A 17785-nucleotide genomic window follows, 5' to 3' on the forward strand; every position below is an offset into this window, starting at 1 on the left:
TTCAGTTTGTCTTTGTTGTTCATCAAAAAATGCAGGGATGATAGGCGGGAAAATAACCACAATGATTTACCCACATTTGGGTGTGTTTTTTTTTTTGAAGAAGATGTTTGAAAATTACGATGATGATGATATGAAACATTGGGCGGGCGGGTCAACGAAAAAAGTGGGTAATTTTTTTGAAATTGGGTAATTTGAGAAGATTTGGGGATTTCCATCCAAATAGGGGCATAAGTGTGAAGTTTGAAAATGTCAGGGGTATTTTTATTAACTTTCACTAATGAAGGGTATATTTAACTAATAAAACAAAGTAGAAGGGGTATATTTGACTCTTTTCCCTAGATTATACTATGTCATATCCTTTACAAAGCTTATCTTGGGTGACAAAACAAGAGAATCAGTTGCTCTTCTAAGCACAAGCTATGGTGACAACACTTCAACGGAGATCCCTTGTCCGGTAGTGATAGAGTTTCATATGCTCTAACCTTATACTTTATATACTTGATTGGATGAATAATCCAGCAAGAGGCGTGTTTAGACAAAATAGACAGACAAGTTGCTTAGCTAAGTGAACATATGACAACACAAAAAAGAAAGTCCCATATTCGGTGGCAGTGGCTTAGCTATAATAACCTTTTGTCGAAAAATTAAACTAAATATATAGAAAATAATACGTACATAAATTAAAAATTATTTTTTATATAGTTACATTACATTTTGAATATTTTTAGTGAAATTCATGACTTCACCATGATGATAGTGTTGACTTTCAGATGTAGTGTTGAATTATAAGAGATCTTTGAGCGCATGGTCCATAGGAAACAACTTCTCTATCTCCCAAAGCAAAGGTAAGATCTGCGTACACCCTACTTTTCCCAAACCACACATGTAGGATTACACTGGGTACGTTGTTGTTATTTGGAATTACAAGAAACTGCAATAAGAGTGGGGCTGGGGGCGTGGGGGGGTGTCATGTGCTTTGTAGGCAACTTGCCCAATTCCAGTCATGCACTTCAACCATGTAGGCTACTTGCTTCAAATTTCATTATAACTCAGCTCAAAGAGCTCAAGATCCCATGTTTCTTACAAAGAAGAACAACGGCCGTGGTATCATATCATTAGCAGTCCAACTTATTCTTTTGCCAAATTCCAGCTTCCTACTTTACTCATTTAAGAAAGAAACAAGGCCTACTAACAAGAAACAGACTGATTAAACGTGTAAGTTTTGGATAAACATTCAACAGCACCGCCACTACATTAGTCTTACCAAAGTAAGAAAAAGAACTTAAAACCCTCCTACAACTCTCGCAGTGAACTCCTACTTATTCCTCATACTCGTTCTGTTTCGGTTAGTTTCCTTCTTCACGAGTCTGCAGCGACAGCAACTGGTTCTGGCAAGGAAAAGATTTTCACAGGTGAAGAAGTTTTGGTTTTGAGTGAGATGTGGGCAGAACCAATTAACTCCTCCTGAATCCCAGAATTCAGGATTTCACGAACTTTCCGCACTTCATTTGCCAGCTCTATGATGTAATCATCTTCATGACCAATATCGTACAGAGCCTTCTCCATTTTGAATATGTATTCTCTGTTGTCGCCACAAGGACCATGAGCAGTCGCAATTTGCCTGCAAAAGGGATTTCAAATTTAGTTGCTTAGGTAGTTCTAACTTCTATCTCAGACAAAAGTAGGAAGCTGAAAATAGGAAACTGAGTGCTTACCAGGCCATCTCTTCCAATGGGGCAGGCCCTAGATAGTATTTATTATTCACTTTGTCAGGAGTGGATGTAAACCTGAAATGAAAAATTGGAACAATCAATTCGATGCACTTTTTATCCAAATCTTACTGACTTCACTTTCTTCACATTAATGTAAGAAGTTTTGAAGTAGAGAAGAGAAACTACGAGACAAACGAAGGAACTTACACTATTACTCCCGTTAAAGCTGGCTGAGCAGAGTCTTCTTCCTGAAGTAAAAAAAGATAACATGGTGAGAAAAGGAACTTATTTTCTCTTTACCAGTTCCCTGTTAACTTTCTTCGACAACTTGTGTTGTTTCCATTCCATAAAGAGATGCACACAAAACTGGTATAGATTATTAACTTACCGTGAAGAAGTCTACTGAGGTCTTGCTATCGTACTCGCACTCTCTTCTTTCAAGATACTGTAAAGCACAGATTAGAGAATCAAAGTCAGAGTCTAGAAGTGCAAGTGCTATGAGAGGATGTGTAAACAAATAAAAAGCCAAGGGAACAACCATGAACAGAAAAGAGAAATAGTTACAGATCAGTTCACATACCTCCATTGCTTTCTTTTCCTTTTCAGGCCCTCCTCGCACACAATAAACAGCACCCCACTGAAAGAAAATGCAGATATCAGCAAAATTGACACAAGACATTGCAATAATAGTTTGGGAAAGAAAAAACTCCAAGAATTCACCATCACCATATAAAATTGCAATCATAGTCTTATAGCCTGTTTGGCCGAACTTTTAAAATCAGCTTATTTAAAATGTGTTTTTTTCCAAAAAGTACTTGCTTTTGGTGAGAAGCAGTTTGTGTTTGGCTAATCAATTTGAAAAACACTTTTGAACAATAATTAGTGTTTGGCCAAACTTTTAAAAAGTGCTTCTAAGTGTATTTCTCAAAAGTATTTTTTAGAAAAGTATTTTTCAGGAGAAGCTACTTTTCTCAGCTTCTCAAAAACAACTTCTGCTTTTACTCACACTTTTCCTTCTCCTAAAGGCTTGGCCAAACACCTCAACTTTGATTTAAAAAAACACTTTTGGCCTTGTTAATCACTGAGAGTAGGGGTGAGTAAATATAATCAGAGCTTTTGTTGTAACTACATGAGGATGCAACAGAAAGTCACTAATAGAGATTACATTGTGATTGGCATGTTGACGATAGTAAACCATACCATCTATGACAACAAGGGAACTTCTCTACAGAACATTAAAGACACAAATAAATAAATGTAACATTTCTGCTCAAAGTCATTCTCATGTAGAATAGATTATACTCTGCAGGTAAAGAAAGTAACTAGCTAAAATCCACTTACGCAAACAGATCCTTCACTTTCTTCCAAGGTGCAAGTTCTTGCAGGGTGTTTAGGTGTACCTCTGTGATCAATGCAAGCTGATACATTCACATAAACACAATTAACATCAATCTAAAAATAACAAATATCAATTTGAAGCAACGATAAGCCTCGGCCTCAGAGCAACATACCAAGATCAAACACGCGCTTGTAATCCTTGATGTAACCTATCATTTTCTCATCATATTCAAAACCTGGATTCCACACCAAGGAGCCATAGCCAAAAATCCAGAATACCATGATTGCAAAAGCTTCCTGATGCTGATCTCTGCACTATTAACCATGATATAGATTATTCAATATTCACATCCACCAAAAGTATTCACTCAAGATAACCTATAAAGCAAAAGTTACTGCAAAACAATCCAAATTTTACTTCTGTCCCCATTAGAGAAAAAAAACATAACTTCAGAGCAGGACAAGATATAGTAAACAAAATACAACTGCTATTTGGGACTTTAATATTTGTCACATTGTAATGCACCAACAGGTTAAAGGGGGCCCGCTTGTTATAGAAACAAAAAAGACAGCTACTTTATTTCCTAAAACATCTACTACCAGTAGTTTTTATTTTCCATGGATTTTTTAATATTGATATCCACCAAAATATAACTTTTTTACCTCAAGTAATTACTGGGAAACAATTTTGTTTACAATTTTTACTTCATGACAAAACACATCAACAAAATACAACTGTATTTGGTTCTTTTCTATTTGTCATATTGCATGTGATGTAATGCACCACAAAGGTTAAAGGGGCCTGTTTGTTACAGAAACAAAAAAATAAAACAGCTATTTATTTCCAAAAACAAATACTGTAGTAGTTTTTGTTTTCCATAAAAGTAACAGCCAAAAAAGTATATTTCCCAAAACAAACTCTTGCAAAGCCAAACCCAACTGCACAAACAGTATTCCCAAAATAGAAAACCAAAACTAACAAAAAAGGAACTGCTTTCTAATTTAAAAAAAGCCACACAAGGCTATGCTAGAAAAAGTTAAAACCACAAAGTACAAGCACTAAAAAGCACTGTACAAGCTCTAAAGCACAATATACAAGTGTTTAAGCACAATGTCCAAACAGCTATTTTATAATACTAGTAGTTTTGGTTTTCCATAAAAGTAAGCACAAATCATATTCCAAAAAAAAAAAAAAAAAAAAAAAAAAAAGGAACCCCCAAAACCAACAAAAAGAGCTGTTTTTTTAGCAATAAAACCATACAAAACTGTGGTAGCACAAGGTAAAACAGCAGTGTACAAACACTGAAATGCACTGTACAAGCTCTAAAGCATAATATACAAGTGTTTAAGCACAATGAACAAGCATTACAAGATGAAGTGATTTTACACATTTTGCTAGTCAGAGTGTGATTAATCTTCCTTTTCATCCACAAAACCCTAATTTCAAGTAGAATTAGGGAATACAATTTGGGCAAAACCAAGACTAATGATAGTAATAACTAAGATATCAAGAAAATGAGAAAAACAAAGAAACCCCATGAAAAAATAAAATAAAAAAGATGAATACACATAAAAGAAAAAACAGAGAAACCCATGAAAAAAAAAAAAGAAAGATGAATACCCAAAAAAGAAAAAATATGAAAAAACAAAAAACAAAATGGAGATGAAGCAAAGACTTACCAATATATGTTTGATGTCCAAAATGGATTAAAGGCAGTGCATTTTTACCTCAGATCAGAAATAAATAAATGAATTTGAGGAAAAGTAAATAATGGAGGGATTTGGCTAAAAATAGAAACCCTAGAGAAGAGAGAGAGAGAGAGAGAAACAACGATGTTTGTTTCTTTTGTGTATTTTTTCTCTCTCTGTTCTCTACGGGGTTTAACTGAGGAGGAGCATGTTTGTGTCCGGAAATAAAGTATTTATAGCTGTGAACGAAGTAGAACAAAGGGGTGATGACTCATAATTCTATTCTTCTTTTTGTACCTAGACACCATGTGGATGTGTGGTCCATCAACATCAATGCATGTGTACAAATTTATGTTCCATAGGGGTGAGTGGGTATTCAACTTTTTTTTCTTTTTTTTTTTTTTTTCCACAAAGTAAAGTGGATTTTTTTACATATTCTTAGTAGGCGTTTGACCATAGAAACGAAAAACTTTTTCACTTATTTTGGAATTTTAGAATAGGAGGTAGAGTTATGTTTGGCCATAGATTTTGTGTATTTTGTTGTTGAAATGTACTTGTTCAATAAGGTTTGGTTGTGAAAAAAGTGAAAAACAAGGTTTTAATTATTTTTCAAATTCCAGTTGTATTTGAAATTTTCATGTCAAACACTAATTTTTGAAAAAAGTGAAAAAAAAAAAATCGAAAAAAAAGTGGATAATTCTTATGGCCAAAAGGGTCCTTAATAAAAGTAGCATTAAAGGAAAAATGAGTAAATTTTCCTTATTTTTTTTTATTACGGTAGGGGGAGGGGAACAGAGAAGGGGATTACAACATGGGATTTAAACCCTCAAAGAACAAGGTAAAAGTTCAGGTAGCCAACCAACTGAGCTACTAGTAAATTTTCCTTATATCAACGAATTTAATTTCTGCAACAAATTGGAGAAGATACACTTTGACCTTCAATTAATGGTAAGAAAAATTAACATTCATAAATTCCTGGCTTAATATATAGGCAGCCTCTTAAATTTGTCGGGATATTCCATTTAGATGCTTGAATTAGGGCTTGTTTCAATTAGATCTCAATTCCTAATAAAGTGTTTCAATTAGATTCAAGTTCAAATTTTGATTTTTTTTTTTTTTTTTTTGCATGTGTTTTCATTGGTTTATTAGGTAGTTAAGTTAACCACATAAAATATGTCAATCTCCTTTAATTATACGCGTCCACCTCAATAAGTCGTAGAAACTCAGGCATTTTCTACTTGAGATTGATGAAAGGATATGACATATGACGAATGAAAACACGCACAATCTTTTTTCTTCAAATTTTGAACCAAAAGTGTCTAAATAGAACACTTTATTAGGAGTTGATATGTTCAATGGGAACAAAGGTTAGTTCGAATGTCTAAATGAAATATCCTAACAAGTTTAGGGACTCGGTATGTATTAAGAATAAATTCTAATGTTGATTCGTGTGATAAATGACACATCACGTTTAGTATTTAATTAATTAAAATGTGTGTTTTTGATTGCTTTACGTAGGAAATATATTTAATTTGAACTTTTTTTATAAATATATTATCTTCAGCTAAGGAATAACATTACTAGTTTAATATAATATAATACATGTGTAATAATTAAGGGTGAAACGACTAAACATGCTAATAGTTTTTTTAATATTTACAAGCAAGGGTTAAAATACATTTTCAATAAATTTTATTTAAAGTTTAATATGTTTTGTCAGTATCACAAAGGTTAAAATCAAAACTTACCCGTGGTAGGCCAAAAGTAATATTCCTTTAAGTTTTTTGATTAACTCCACCAAATTCAAAAGTGCGGTGTTCTAACACAGCAAGGTATTTTGTTCAATAGTTTCCTATTTGTGTTTCCTTCTTAATAGAAACTAAACAAAAATGTAGAAACTTATAAGCATGATATAGAAGGTACGGTTCACTTTGATTCGAGTTTTATGTAACAAATCAAACAAATTGTGTCTGGTTACTAAACTCATATATAAAAACCTAATTAAACAAAATATAGATGGTTTATATGTTTCTATTTTTGGTGATCTAGTTATTTAAGTGACATATGATACATATTGAATTCATCCCATTTATACAAGTAAAATACCGAATCAAACCAAATATTACAAACAAATTAAAATTTAGGATACCATAGCAAATCATCCAAAAAAATGTCTATTTCTTACATCGTTTTGGTTCAATTTTTGATTTTTTTTTAAGTTGATAATGATCCCTAACTTGTAGGAACGTATTTGATGTATGTGTTCAATGTGTGTATGTCACATACTTTTACATGGAAAGTTTTCATCGAACCTAGTCGGTTTCTTTGGTAATATTCACTTTTGCGCGTTTATGACCGTACGTAATTTAATGCAGAATGCATGGGACCTTGAAAGTGGACCACCAAGATCATGACTTCAAAGAATGGATAATATAAGATATTTTACTGATTTCTTACCCATAAAAAAAGTACTTAACGAAGTGTTAATGTCCTAAGTTCATTGAACCTAGACAAGTGTAAAGGGCAAAAAAAGAATTTATCGGACCTCAAAATGGGTATCAAATTGAGTGGAAGATTAAAAAAGAAAAATCTAGAGTTGGTTGCTTAGAATCTGTTCATTAGTTGATATTAACACCTGCTATCAAATATTAATCATTATTTTAAAAGCTATTATTATAATTTAACCACTCTTTTGGTACGGAGAAATTTTTGGACAAAAATACCTGAACTAAAATACATAACAACTTCAATAAATTGTGTTTGAAATTCAAAGGATTGACAAGTGGAACCCAAGAAATGGTTCATGACGCTAAAAAATTGCTAGAATGTGAAACCTCATGAACGATTAATGGGGTTCAGAGATCTTATAAGTTCTTCCGCATTTTAACTTTAAGTAGGTGTATTTTTGTTCATTTTTTTTTCCCGCATTAAAGTGTGACTATTTCTGTATTACTTTTCAAACAGTAGCCAAAAATTCATAGCAAGCTCGATACCTGGCCATCCCGTCTAACTTTTACCAATTTAAGCACTTGATATAACTTAGAAGACTCAAATGATCCAGAAGAAAATTTCGTTCAAAAAAAAAAAAGAAGAAATTACTTAGTTTATATGTATATTGTCTTTTACGCTACACACACTTTATCTCCCCATAAAGAAAGAAAAACTTTCCATTAGTTGGAGCCTTGGTGGTTAAACAAATTATGAATAATTAAGGGAACAAATGAAAGAAATGGCGTAACAAATCATTTTTATTCCAAATTGACCCAACTTATCTAACTACAAGTAAACTTTAGATGAATTTATTTGTTCATTATTTTGTTAATTTTGACCTTCTTAAATTTAGTCCAACCTGTCTATTTGACACTACACGCCTATGCAAGAGACGATAAACTATCCTACTTGCTTGCAAGATTAACTTTCGCATTAGTAAAAATAATCAATTGGTATTTACATGCCCGCCTTCAGTTGTTTACACCAAATCAATGCATACAAGACGTGTGCCTTTCTTACTAGCTTAGATTTTCATATCTCTAATAGAAGAAAAATGTGTGTCATTTCAAAATTTAATTTTTGGATCACATTACAATTTTTTCAGTGTTGAGTTTATGTTGTAAGCAGAAAATACAGAAGGTAAGATGAAATAAATAGAATTATAGTGTGTCCATACAAAAAATAACTTATCAGTTGCCCCAGATCTGTACAAAATGTAAATAGGGGCTTCATAAAAGCATTTACATGGTGGAAAAGAGGAACAAAATGTTAACAAATTATAGGACCAAAGAGGAAGGCAAGTCCTATACTAGCAGAACTTTTAGTTTTTGATATTTTCTTACAAGAAAAGTTTTCATATTAAAACTTCAGAACAAAAATCTCATCGATTAGGTCCCTGTGCTTTATTGGCTCCTCGAGCTCTCGTAGCTAGACGGTGCTGTATTTGGGTAACTTAACTTGTCCTGCAGAGATCATGGTGAAAAATGTGTCTAAGATAAAAGTAAAAACTATATGTTTATTCATCAAAGATCTAAATGAAGTTTAGTTTGTGATGTAACGTGTATATGCTGACAAAGTAAAAAAGGTTTACATGATCAGTATATTTAAATCTATTGTAGCAGTTAAGTTAGTTTATTGTCCAGGTTACTAGTATCACTTGTTATGAACGGATACCTGTAGTTGTAGTTATCTTTTAGGTGACCTGATATTTTATAAAAGTTAAACTCGCAATTTATGCATGTTGACTTACCTGGGAGAGGGTAACTTGGCTATGATTTGGTGAGACATTTGAATTGTACATAAGCGATGGGCATGTGTTTTCCTCAGCAAGTGCTCTCAATCTTTCTAATTCTGGCAAAACGACCTTTCCAAGATCTGGTCTGTCTTTTCGCCTTAGCTCAGAGCACTGTAGCGATAAATTGGCAAGACGCATAGCCTCATCGACGGGCCAATCATGAATAGCTGGATCAAGCATTTCCTTGAAGGTTCCTTTCTCCATTGCCCTTTCAACATAATGAGTCAATCCCATTGGCGGCTTAGCCGTTAATATCTGCAAAAATATGATGCCTAAGGAGTATACATCAGACTTTACGCCAAGCATGCCCGTTTGCTGATATTCAGGATCGATATAGCAAAACGTTCCAGCAGTTGATGTCATTCTATATTGAGTGACAGTATCTGCTACTGATGGAGGGACAAGCCGGGCTAAGCCAACATCACTAATCTTACTAACAAAGTTGCGATCGAGCAAAATATTGCCCGGCTTTAAATCACGGTGAACTAATGGCTCTGGTTTACTCTGGTGTAGGAAAAGCAGACCGGTAGCTATTTCTGCAGCAATCCGAAACCTCTGCTGCCAAGAAAGCGGTGGCGTCTTTCCTTTATGGAATAAACGGTCTTCCAAGCTTCCGTTAGACATAAACTCATATACTAAGCACCCGTATTCCGGACAGGCTCCTAGAAGAAGCACCATGTTAGGATGCCGTATGCAGCTCAAAACTTCAACCTGCAGCGGAAGATAAAGAGTTTTTGAATCTAGGAATTGTACTATACTCATTTTACAGAAAATCTTGCAGAATCAACAAAGTCAAAATTTATGCATTATAGTTTTCATCACACAAAAGAACATTGGTTCCTAGTTCTCTAACTCTAGGATTCTAATTTTCTCATTTGCAGACTATTGAATTATTGCCTAGTAGAATGCTAACTATATTATTGTCCTCAGTGTCAGAGGCGGACCGATACTTTAAAGTTTATGGGCTCCTACAACGCCTTCACGTTAGTACTATAATTATAACTAGGTTCACAGTCAAATATTCATGGATATTTAGTAGATTTTTAATATATATACATAGTCGGGGCCAAAGTTACTGGGTTCTCATGAACCCATATACATGACCCTAGATCCACCCCTGCTTAGTCTTAAACATATTTAGTCTTCGACATACCAACATTCAATTATAGGGGATTATCACAACTTGTCTAGTGACTATACAGCTCTTTGTTTATATTTTCTCATATGATATTCATTCTACCCTGAAGATTGCCCCTTGCTCTACATTATGTGCTGACACTTAATTGTAGCAGTCCGTTTATGATTTGCGTGTTATTTTAGACTAAGAAGACCCTTGTGATTATATATAAACGTATCCCCCACCCGGCCAACCCCCGTGGAAAAATTAGACTCTAGCGTTATGAAATAAACATGCCTGAATTCTATGATCAATATATTACCTCTTGCTGAAACTGTTGACGTCCATGAGCTGCATCAGGACGAAGGACCTTAACTGCAACAGGTGTATGATCCAGGTAGCACTTATACACAGGCCCATAACCTCCTTCTCCAATTTTACGAGTTTGGGCAAAGTAGTCTGTTGCAGATTCGATCTCCTCGATTGTATATTTCCTGTACCTGAAATCATTTTTTGTAAGTTTATTTAGTATCTTATTCTTCTCTTCAGCTTCTTTTAGAGCTTTCATTTCCGCACTGATTCTCTTCTGAGATTCTAGTTCTGCAAGCCTCTGAGCCGCCTCTGCATGCTCGATGGCTGCTCTAGACTTCGCCTTTTCCTTCTCTGCAAGTGCCAGTGCAGCTTCCTCGGCTAAACGTGCCTCTTCTAATCTTCGTTGTTCTTCCATTTTCCAGCGCTGGAGTTCCATTGCCTGCAGCAGACATGTTAGTTAAGGGTGTCAAATGGGCGTGTTCGGTTGAAATTGAGCGGGTCAAAATGGACTGAGTTAATAAATGGGCGGGTCAGGGTCCCAAAAATTACTTGGGCTGAAATGGGCTAAAAAAGTGGGTCATAACCCAACCCCCCCAAATCTTACCAAGTTTTAATTTCTTAATTTTTTCGGTCTTTTATAAACTTTTAACTACCCAATAAAGCTTCTTTTTTTTTCTTTATTATGGCTATATAACAAATCAAACAAAAAAATATCTTTTTGGAAATATTTTGACAAGGTTTCTCATTTGTCAATTTGGGCTACATTTCAGCCCAATTTATAAATGGGCTGACTTGGGCAGGTCAAAATGGGCTAAGCAAATAAATGGGCGGGTCAAACTTGAACGGGATGGGCGGGTCATTTTCATGAGCTAATATTTCCACCCTAATGATAGTACATCCATAGATTCATTATGATGGTGCGCAAGGATATGGTTCCCTTTATCGTGCCTTTTGTTTTGCTGTAAGCGCTTCCTTGCAAGCGGTACTATACATTTCCATCGTTTGCTTAAGCTCCTGCTTTAGCCTTCTCATTTCTGCTTCTAGATCATCCTGTAAGCCAAAGGAGAGGCATAAATATAAGACAAAAGATGCTTAAATACATGAAGTGAAGAGCCCCAACAGATTTTACTGAAAACTATAGATTTTATATCCTATCACCAACTCTTTGACAGACACTAACAGAAATGAATTTGCTTTAATAGCCCACTACTAAAAAAACAAGAATTAGTGATGGACATATTCTGTAGCTAACAGCAAAATCCGTCCCTAATCCTGTTTAGCGAAGTTCGTAGCTAATTCCAATTTTTTTTGTACTGGCCGTTCAGTAAATAAGAAGATTCAATCAGACAAAATATATGTTGAAGACATGATTTTAGCCTAGTCTACTTGAACTTATGTCTTCAATCAATAAATGAAGATGAATGGTCTAGCAATTTTGAGTCAGCTTTTACAATTTACAAAGACACAAGTTATCTTTCCAAATGCTTACTCCTGGTCCTTGGGAGATCGATGTTCTCTCACTCTCAATTGACGCAAATGATAGTTCTGGTGGAGTCAGGGTGTCCACGGATCTCCGCCCAAACTGTGAGGAGTCAAAACTTTGGGTATCAAAATCTGAAAAGCCTGAAAGCCGAGGAGGGGTCGGTCCACCACCATCATAACTGTCAGATATTGAAGAATAGATGTTGTCGATGCTTGGCCTACCAGAGCTGACATATGATATGTCGGTATCTGGCATAGATGAGATTTCATATGGCTTTCCATTAGGTCCTTTCCTGTGGGTGAACGGTGACCTGTTCAAAATAGTATATTCAACTTAGGCCTTCAGATGAGAAAACTACACCAAAACTATAGTGCTCTGAAGAACAAAAGTCTTAAATTTCAAAATCTTCTGAAGAACTTGCATCACTAACTATGATAACATTCTCATTGTGTATGCAACAAATTACGGTTATCAAAATATGGTACAGGGTCAAAGCCAGCATTGTGGTTACACGTTCGGTAGAACCTAGCAGCTTAGGTTCAAACCCTGTATTTGTGTTAAAAACTTCATTTAATACGTTGAAATGATCTATTTAGAACCATGTAAGCAAAAATAATTGTAGTCCAGAACCCATAAACTAAAATCCTGGCTCCGCCTCTAGGTACAGTTTATGTGGATGTCAAGATATTTTGACTTACTTGATACTCATAGTGTCACTTTGAAGAGTAGAAGGCGGTGGATCACAAACAGGCTTCGTACCCCCTTGAAAACCTATACAAAGCAGTTATAGAATTACCATAGGAGGCAGCAAAAACTTTATAAAAGAACTTGCTTTTTCTAGTGTTTGGCTCACTTCTTGAATTAGTAGCAGAGGATGTTGAAGGCTCAAATGGAGCAAATTTGATGCTCGCTGGCTGCATTAACTGGTGGCGTAGTGGATGGACAAAAGGCGCGGGGCGAGAAGCAGCACGTGTAGATGAGATTTTTCCAGATTTGGAGATGACATGTACAGTACAGAAATCAGGAGCCCCCTTTAACACGCCTCCTGGTATATCTTTGGCTTTGAATCTGCGGAGAAGAAAGGCTACTGAGTTTAGATAATATGAAGGCAGTCTTTACTCAAAATACAACTGATAAAATGAATCCTCAATAAAGTTCGAAAGACATGCACACACGTAAGTATATACAGACACCACCTTCCCCTCTCTTCACATAAACTTTTGAAAACATATTTTAAGCCAAGTTTGTAGCAAAGTTAATAACAACATATCCCTATGGTGAGTTTAAAAGTTTTCAGCAGATTGAAGTATGTCTCCGCCGATTTAAGACTTTCCACTCAATAGATCGATGGTCATACTATTCCCCCATCCCAAATGTTTCGACTATGCAATATGCACAGAGGCGTGTCCAGGATTTAAGTTTGTGTTCCTACAACAATCACAAGTTAATATAATAATAACCGGTTCACAATCATATACTTATAGATATTCAGTGAATTACTTAATATATATACAGGGACTACCTGGCATAAGCTACTAGATTCCTGTGAACCCCTAGGTTGTGCTCTAAGATCCCGCCATAAAATATGCACAAAGATTAAACAAAAGCCGCTATATTTTGCAATTCCACCCTTATTAAATGTTGTTGGGGAAAAAAGTGAGAGAAAAATGGAACGCCACTCCATATATGGAAAACAGACAAAACTTTGGAACATCCAATAATTAAAAGGAAGTAGGCGAAAATATTGACATACAACTCTTAAGGTTTGTTAGTTATTTCAGTCTTTCAAATTTTGCCAATAGGCGACTGAGAATGGAAAGAAAATCAAATAAAATTTGGATAAGATGTAACTCTTCAGGATATTATGATCGGAAACTACTTCCACTATAAGCCCAATACTCCATGCAAATACCGAGTCATACCTGAGAAGACCGCCTCTCGTTGTAGCACCAAGAATCAATACCTCTACTCCCGTTCGGTTCACATATTCAATGATTGCTTTGGCTACATCCGTGTCGTCTAACACAACATCATAACATTGTAGCTGTTTTTCCAGGATTAGGAGAATCAACATTAGAAACGTGAAAGCTGAAAGGAAATAATTAGAAAGACTTGACAAATTTTATGAATGTTAGTTATTTTTCACTCATTTTTTTCAGGGAAATCATCTAAGGTTGCGAGTTACTAACATCTTTCCGCGTACAAAATACTCTGAAAGGAAGAAACAGTTCCGTTGTCTGCGGATCCAATTGATTATTTCCTGATCCAGTTCCATCAGAATTCTGGTTTGATTCTGAAATGTAAGATGCTCACAGTTATTTCTGCAACTATGCAATAAAGCAAAAAGTATAGACTCAATACTCATCGCTTTTCCATTTATATAATCCTCATTGAATTGGAATTTGAAGGAGTCTTAAGATGCACATATAAGTTACTTAACCAATACAAAATTTCTTTCTCAAGGGCATGTATAAGATATGCATATAACATGGTATGTAAGTATAATGCTAGGTGCAAAAGCTTGTCTTAATCACAGCTCAAAGGACACTAATTAGAGCAATAATATGAAGAAATAACAAAAATCATTCAATAATCAGCTTTGGAAGAAACAAAATTCGACTGAAGTGATAGAAGAAAGTGCATTTTGTAGAAAGAAATTTTGTATTAACCATTTAAGCACAAATCTTGCAGGTTTCAGCAGTCAGATTCACTGGAGACAAGCAAATAACTAGCTCAACTTTTGGTAAACTAATATGATTAGTCAAGTGAGATACCTAAAATAATCGGTAAGTAATGAGATTTAATTAAGTTTTGAATCATTCTCAATAAGGGTTAAATTAATTAGATGATCATCTGTCATACTTACATTTCATTTCTGTTCAATGTATAGACCGCACTCTATATATATGTCTATAACCACCCGATTATGTAAATATAACTTATATCTCGAGGGTATTAAAAAATCAAACGTACGAATGATTGTAGGTGATCAAACTATGAATCCAGAAGGAGCTCTACATAAATATGACATAAAAACTGGCTGGTTTTACTTAAACTGAATGGCACCATGTTGGCTATTATCGATTAACAACTAAATCTTACTTAGTTCCACTCAATGTCATGAACTCCTAGCTCTAACAGAAGGAAATCAAACATAAAAGACTGATATTTGTCCAATAAGATTTCGACATGCAAGAATCCATGGATGTGGCCTACTCGTCAATTTCGGCTAAAGTTTTGGAGGACAGAATTGTCCAGTATGCAATCATATTTTGATAGTGTTTGACGTTACAAATTTACTTGGTGTGATGACTAACATAAAATTTTGACAATGTTAAAATGATTCCTCTCTTTCTGAAAATAAAAATGTAGATCGTTCACCACGCTTAAACACTTGTACCTTTCAGCTACAACATCGAAAACCTACTCCACCATCAACAACATTTCCAGCACAACTTGAAATTGATTCCTATCTCTATTTATGCTAGACATCATGGGAGCCCAAATGTACACATTCTACTTAATAATTCAATTTTAATTCATACCAATGGTCATTTTACAAGATCAACCTGCACAAACAAAGACCGGAGTACCCGACACCTGTGCTAATGGGAGGTAGCAGGTTCCCAGGTATACACATTCTACTTAATATATCTTCATTTTGATTTGTACAAGCGGCCATCTACAACATCAACATGCACAAACAAATCCCAGAGTCACCCGGTACCTGCTGTGTCGGTGGGAGGTAGCAGGTATTCCATGGGATAATCGAGGTCCAAGCAAGCTGGTCGGACATCACTGTTATTAAAAGAAAAAAAGCAAGCACAAACAAATACACATATGTAAGAGGGACAGATTAGAGGAATTACTTGTATTAGGGGATTGACCAGAGGCATTGGCAGATTGTTTAAGTTTGACATGGATCAAAAGAACTGTTTGGCCTCTGGCTAAAAGATGATCAACTGTCCATTTCAAAGCAATTTGGCTTCCTCTATCTTTGTCTATTGCCACTGCTATTAATTTATTTGGTAGAGGCATTCTTTCTGCATGATTACCTGGTGGTAGTTGCCACATTTTTTCACTTTCAATTCTATCCCAAAATTCATATGTTTCAAGAACAAATTCCCATTCTTCCAAATATATATGCAATCCAAGAATTGTCCAATTCTAACACATTTGTCTTTTCCAAATCCAAGAAAATATGGTTGTGTCCTTTAATATCTAATTCTATCTTCAACCCATTTTAGGATGTAATGATTCTTGAAAAATTATTATGACAAATCATAGAATTGAAAATCTCCAAAAAGGTGACACTTAGCTCAATATGATCTAGTTCTTGAATTCACCATAGAGAAGAAAGATGAATTTTTGTGATAAAAAATTAGTGAATTTGAGGGGAGCTCCACCTTTGGTGGATACTTAGTTGGCTTTCTGTAATAGTAACCATTACTAGAACTAATTATCATAACAAACTTCTAGTTTCAATTCTAATTTAAAAAAAAAAAAAATGCTTCTCGAATTATGGTGTTTTTGTTTTACGAGCGTCATTTTCAAAACAGCTTAACAATTCTAAAACATACTAGTTGCATGAGGCCCGTGCTCCCAAACTCATGATGAAAAAATAATAAATTTAATTATAAAAATATAACTTATATCACATTTTTCTATTGTATAATTAATTTATTTTATTGACATATTAATCATGTCTTGATGGTAAGTCTTCATAATTATTAAAGTTTCTTAGTCATAATTGAATAATTTTTAAAGAACAAGTTATTTATGAGGAAGGAAGTTTTGAAGGAGAATTAGCAAATACAAAGGGACACAATATTCTATATTCATTAAAGAAGCAAAACTTTGGAGGTTTAAAACAAATAAAAGGTGTGTTTGGTATGGAGAAAATTTTTGGAGGTTTTTTAGAAAATGTTTTTCAATTTTTTCATGTTGGGTTTGTCAAAATTTTTGAAAAACATTTTCTCTAGGAAAATAAGATCGTTTAAAATGAGTAAAATGACTTCCTTAGTGGAAGTAGGAAAATCAAGTTCCACAAGTGACATTCCACATTCATTGTGTCTTCCCCACCCTCCAATACACCTCATCTTCAATACTTCACCCTCGTAGCCCCCATCCCCGCCACCCACCACATCCCCACCCCTACCGCACCTCCCATAGTACTCGTCTAGATTATACACAATTGATTTTAGGATAATATATTTTGCTTACATACCGAACACAAAAAAATAAGTAAGAACACACTTATTTTCCTGAAAAATATTTTTAAAATAATATTTTCCTTTATAAACACACTCAAAGAGAAGAATATGGGGTACTAAGTAGTAAGATCTAATAAATATTTTGATTCAAAATGAAACAGTGACTCCAAAGTTGGATAAATTTTAGCAAAATTTATAATAACAAATAATGTAAAAGGTACTCCCTCGATTCGTTTTTACTTGTCTCTTGTTGACTTGACACTTCCTTTAAAAAGTTATTTATTAGAGGTAAAATATCCTATTTAAAATTTGAGTTTGACTACTATACTCTACGTAGTTACTTAACGATAACGGTAATATAGGAAGAATTATTAAATCTTTCGTGATTTGCTAAAATAGACAAGCAAAAATATATTTTTAGTACGACGTAAAAACAAATGAAAGGAATAATTTACTAAGGGACAACAAGAGATTAATAAAAAAGAAAAAAGAAGAAGATACATGGTCCAATTACAAAGGCCCAAGTGGGCATGACTATGAAAGAGAGCAAAAGTAAAAATATGTTGGGTAAAATCAGCCACGTGGTGCAGCATTATAGGACAAAACATAATGTAAGCACTACAAAAAGCCCCATAT

At 34.5% G+C, this 17785-nt stretch overlaps 2 protein-coding genes across 4 annotated transcripts; both read right to left on the bottom strand.

The window, feature by feature from the left end:
- Nucleotides 1-1004: 1004 nt before the first annotated feature.
- LOC132057442 (gamma-glutamylcyclotransferase 2-1-like) lies at nt 1005-4929 on the bottom strand. 2 transcript variants are annotated; one of them, XM_059450058.1, is made up of 8 exons: nt 4731-4929; nt 3224-3360; nt 3054-3130; nt 2293-2349; nt 2101-2157; nt 1920-1960; nt 1716-1787; nt 1005-1621 (listed from the first exon to the last, which is right to left on the bottom strand). In XM_059450058.1, exons 2-8 carry the CDS (start codon nt 3330-3332, stop codon nt 1360-1362), a joined length of 675 nt encoding a protein of 224 aa, XP_059306041.1. In that variant the 5' UTR covers nt 3333-3360; nt 4731-4929; the 3' UTR covers nt 1005-1359. The 2 variants fall into 2 exon arrangements, with proteins under 2 accessions (XP_059306041.1, XP_059306031.1); XM_059450048.1 differs by having other exon boundaries at nt 3224-3365.
- Nucleotides 4930-8363: 3434 nt separating this feature from the next.
- Nucleotides 8364-16350, bottom strand: LOC132057455 (U-box domain-containing protein 52-like). Of its 2 annotated transcripts, XM_059450068.1 has the most exons (11): nt 15806-16350; nt 15664-15720; nt 14126-14229; nt 13859-13980; nt 12790-13004; nt 12635-12707; nt 11943-12246; nt 11402-11503; nt 10464-10892; nt 8980-9735; nt 8364-8692 (listed from the first exon to the last, which is right to left on the bottom strand). In XM_059450068.1, exons 1-11 carry the CDS (start codon nt 16008-16010, stop codon nt 8633-8635), a joined length of 2427 nt encoding a protein of 808 aa, XP_059306051.1. In that variant the 5' UTR covers nt 16011-16350; the 3' UTR covers nt 8364-8632. The 2 variants fall into 2 exon arrangements, with proteins under 2 accessions (XP_059306051.1, XP_059306060.1); XM_059450077.1 differs by lacking the exon at nt 15664-15720 and having other exon boundaries at nt 15806-16349.
- Between the last annotated feature and the right edge of the window lie 1435 nt (nt 16351-17785).

Source organism: Lycium ferocissimum, chromosome 1 (assembly GCF_029784015.1).
Source record: "Lycium ferocissimum isolate CSIRO_LF1 chromosome 1, AGI_CSIRO_Lferr_CH_V1, whole genome shotgun sequence".
NCBI lineage: Eukaryota > Viridiplantae > Streptophyta > Magnoliopsida > Solanales > Solanaceae > Lycium > Lycium ferocissimum.

What these genes read in the sequence shown, in the direction of transcription:
- LOC132057442 (XM_059450058.1), bottom strand. Translation starts at nt 3,332, where the DNA reads ATGGTATTCTGGATTTTTGGCTATGGCTCCTTGGTGTGGAATCCAGGT. An exon ending in AGGAAAAGAAAGCAATGGAG is followed by an intron (nt 2,158 to 2,292) that starts GTATGTGAACTG and finishes TGTGCTTTACAG; the next exon opens with TATCTTGAAAGAAGAGAGTG. An exon ending in CCTCAGTAGACTTCTTCACG is followed by an intron (nt 1,961 to 2,100) that starts GTAAGTTAATAA and finishes TTTTTACTTCAG; the next exon opens with GAAGAAGACTCTGCTCAGCC.
- LOC132057455 (XM_059450068.1), bottom strand. Translation starts at nt 16,010, where the DNA reads ATGTGGCAACTACCACCAGGTAATCATGCAGAAAGAATGCCTCTACCA. An exon ending in ACGAGAGGCGGTCTTCTCAG is followed by an intron (nt 13,005 to 13,858) that starts GTATGACTCGGT and finishes TCTTCTCCGCAG; the next exon opens with ATTCAAAGCCAAAGATATAC. An exon ending in CGATCTCCCAAGGACCAGGA is followed by an intron (nt 11,504 to 11,942) that starts GTAAGCATTTGG and finishes TTTGGCTTACAG; the next exon opens with GATGATCTAGAAGCAGAAAT.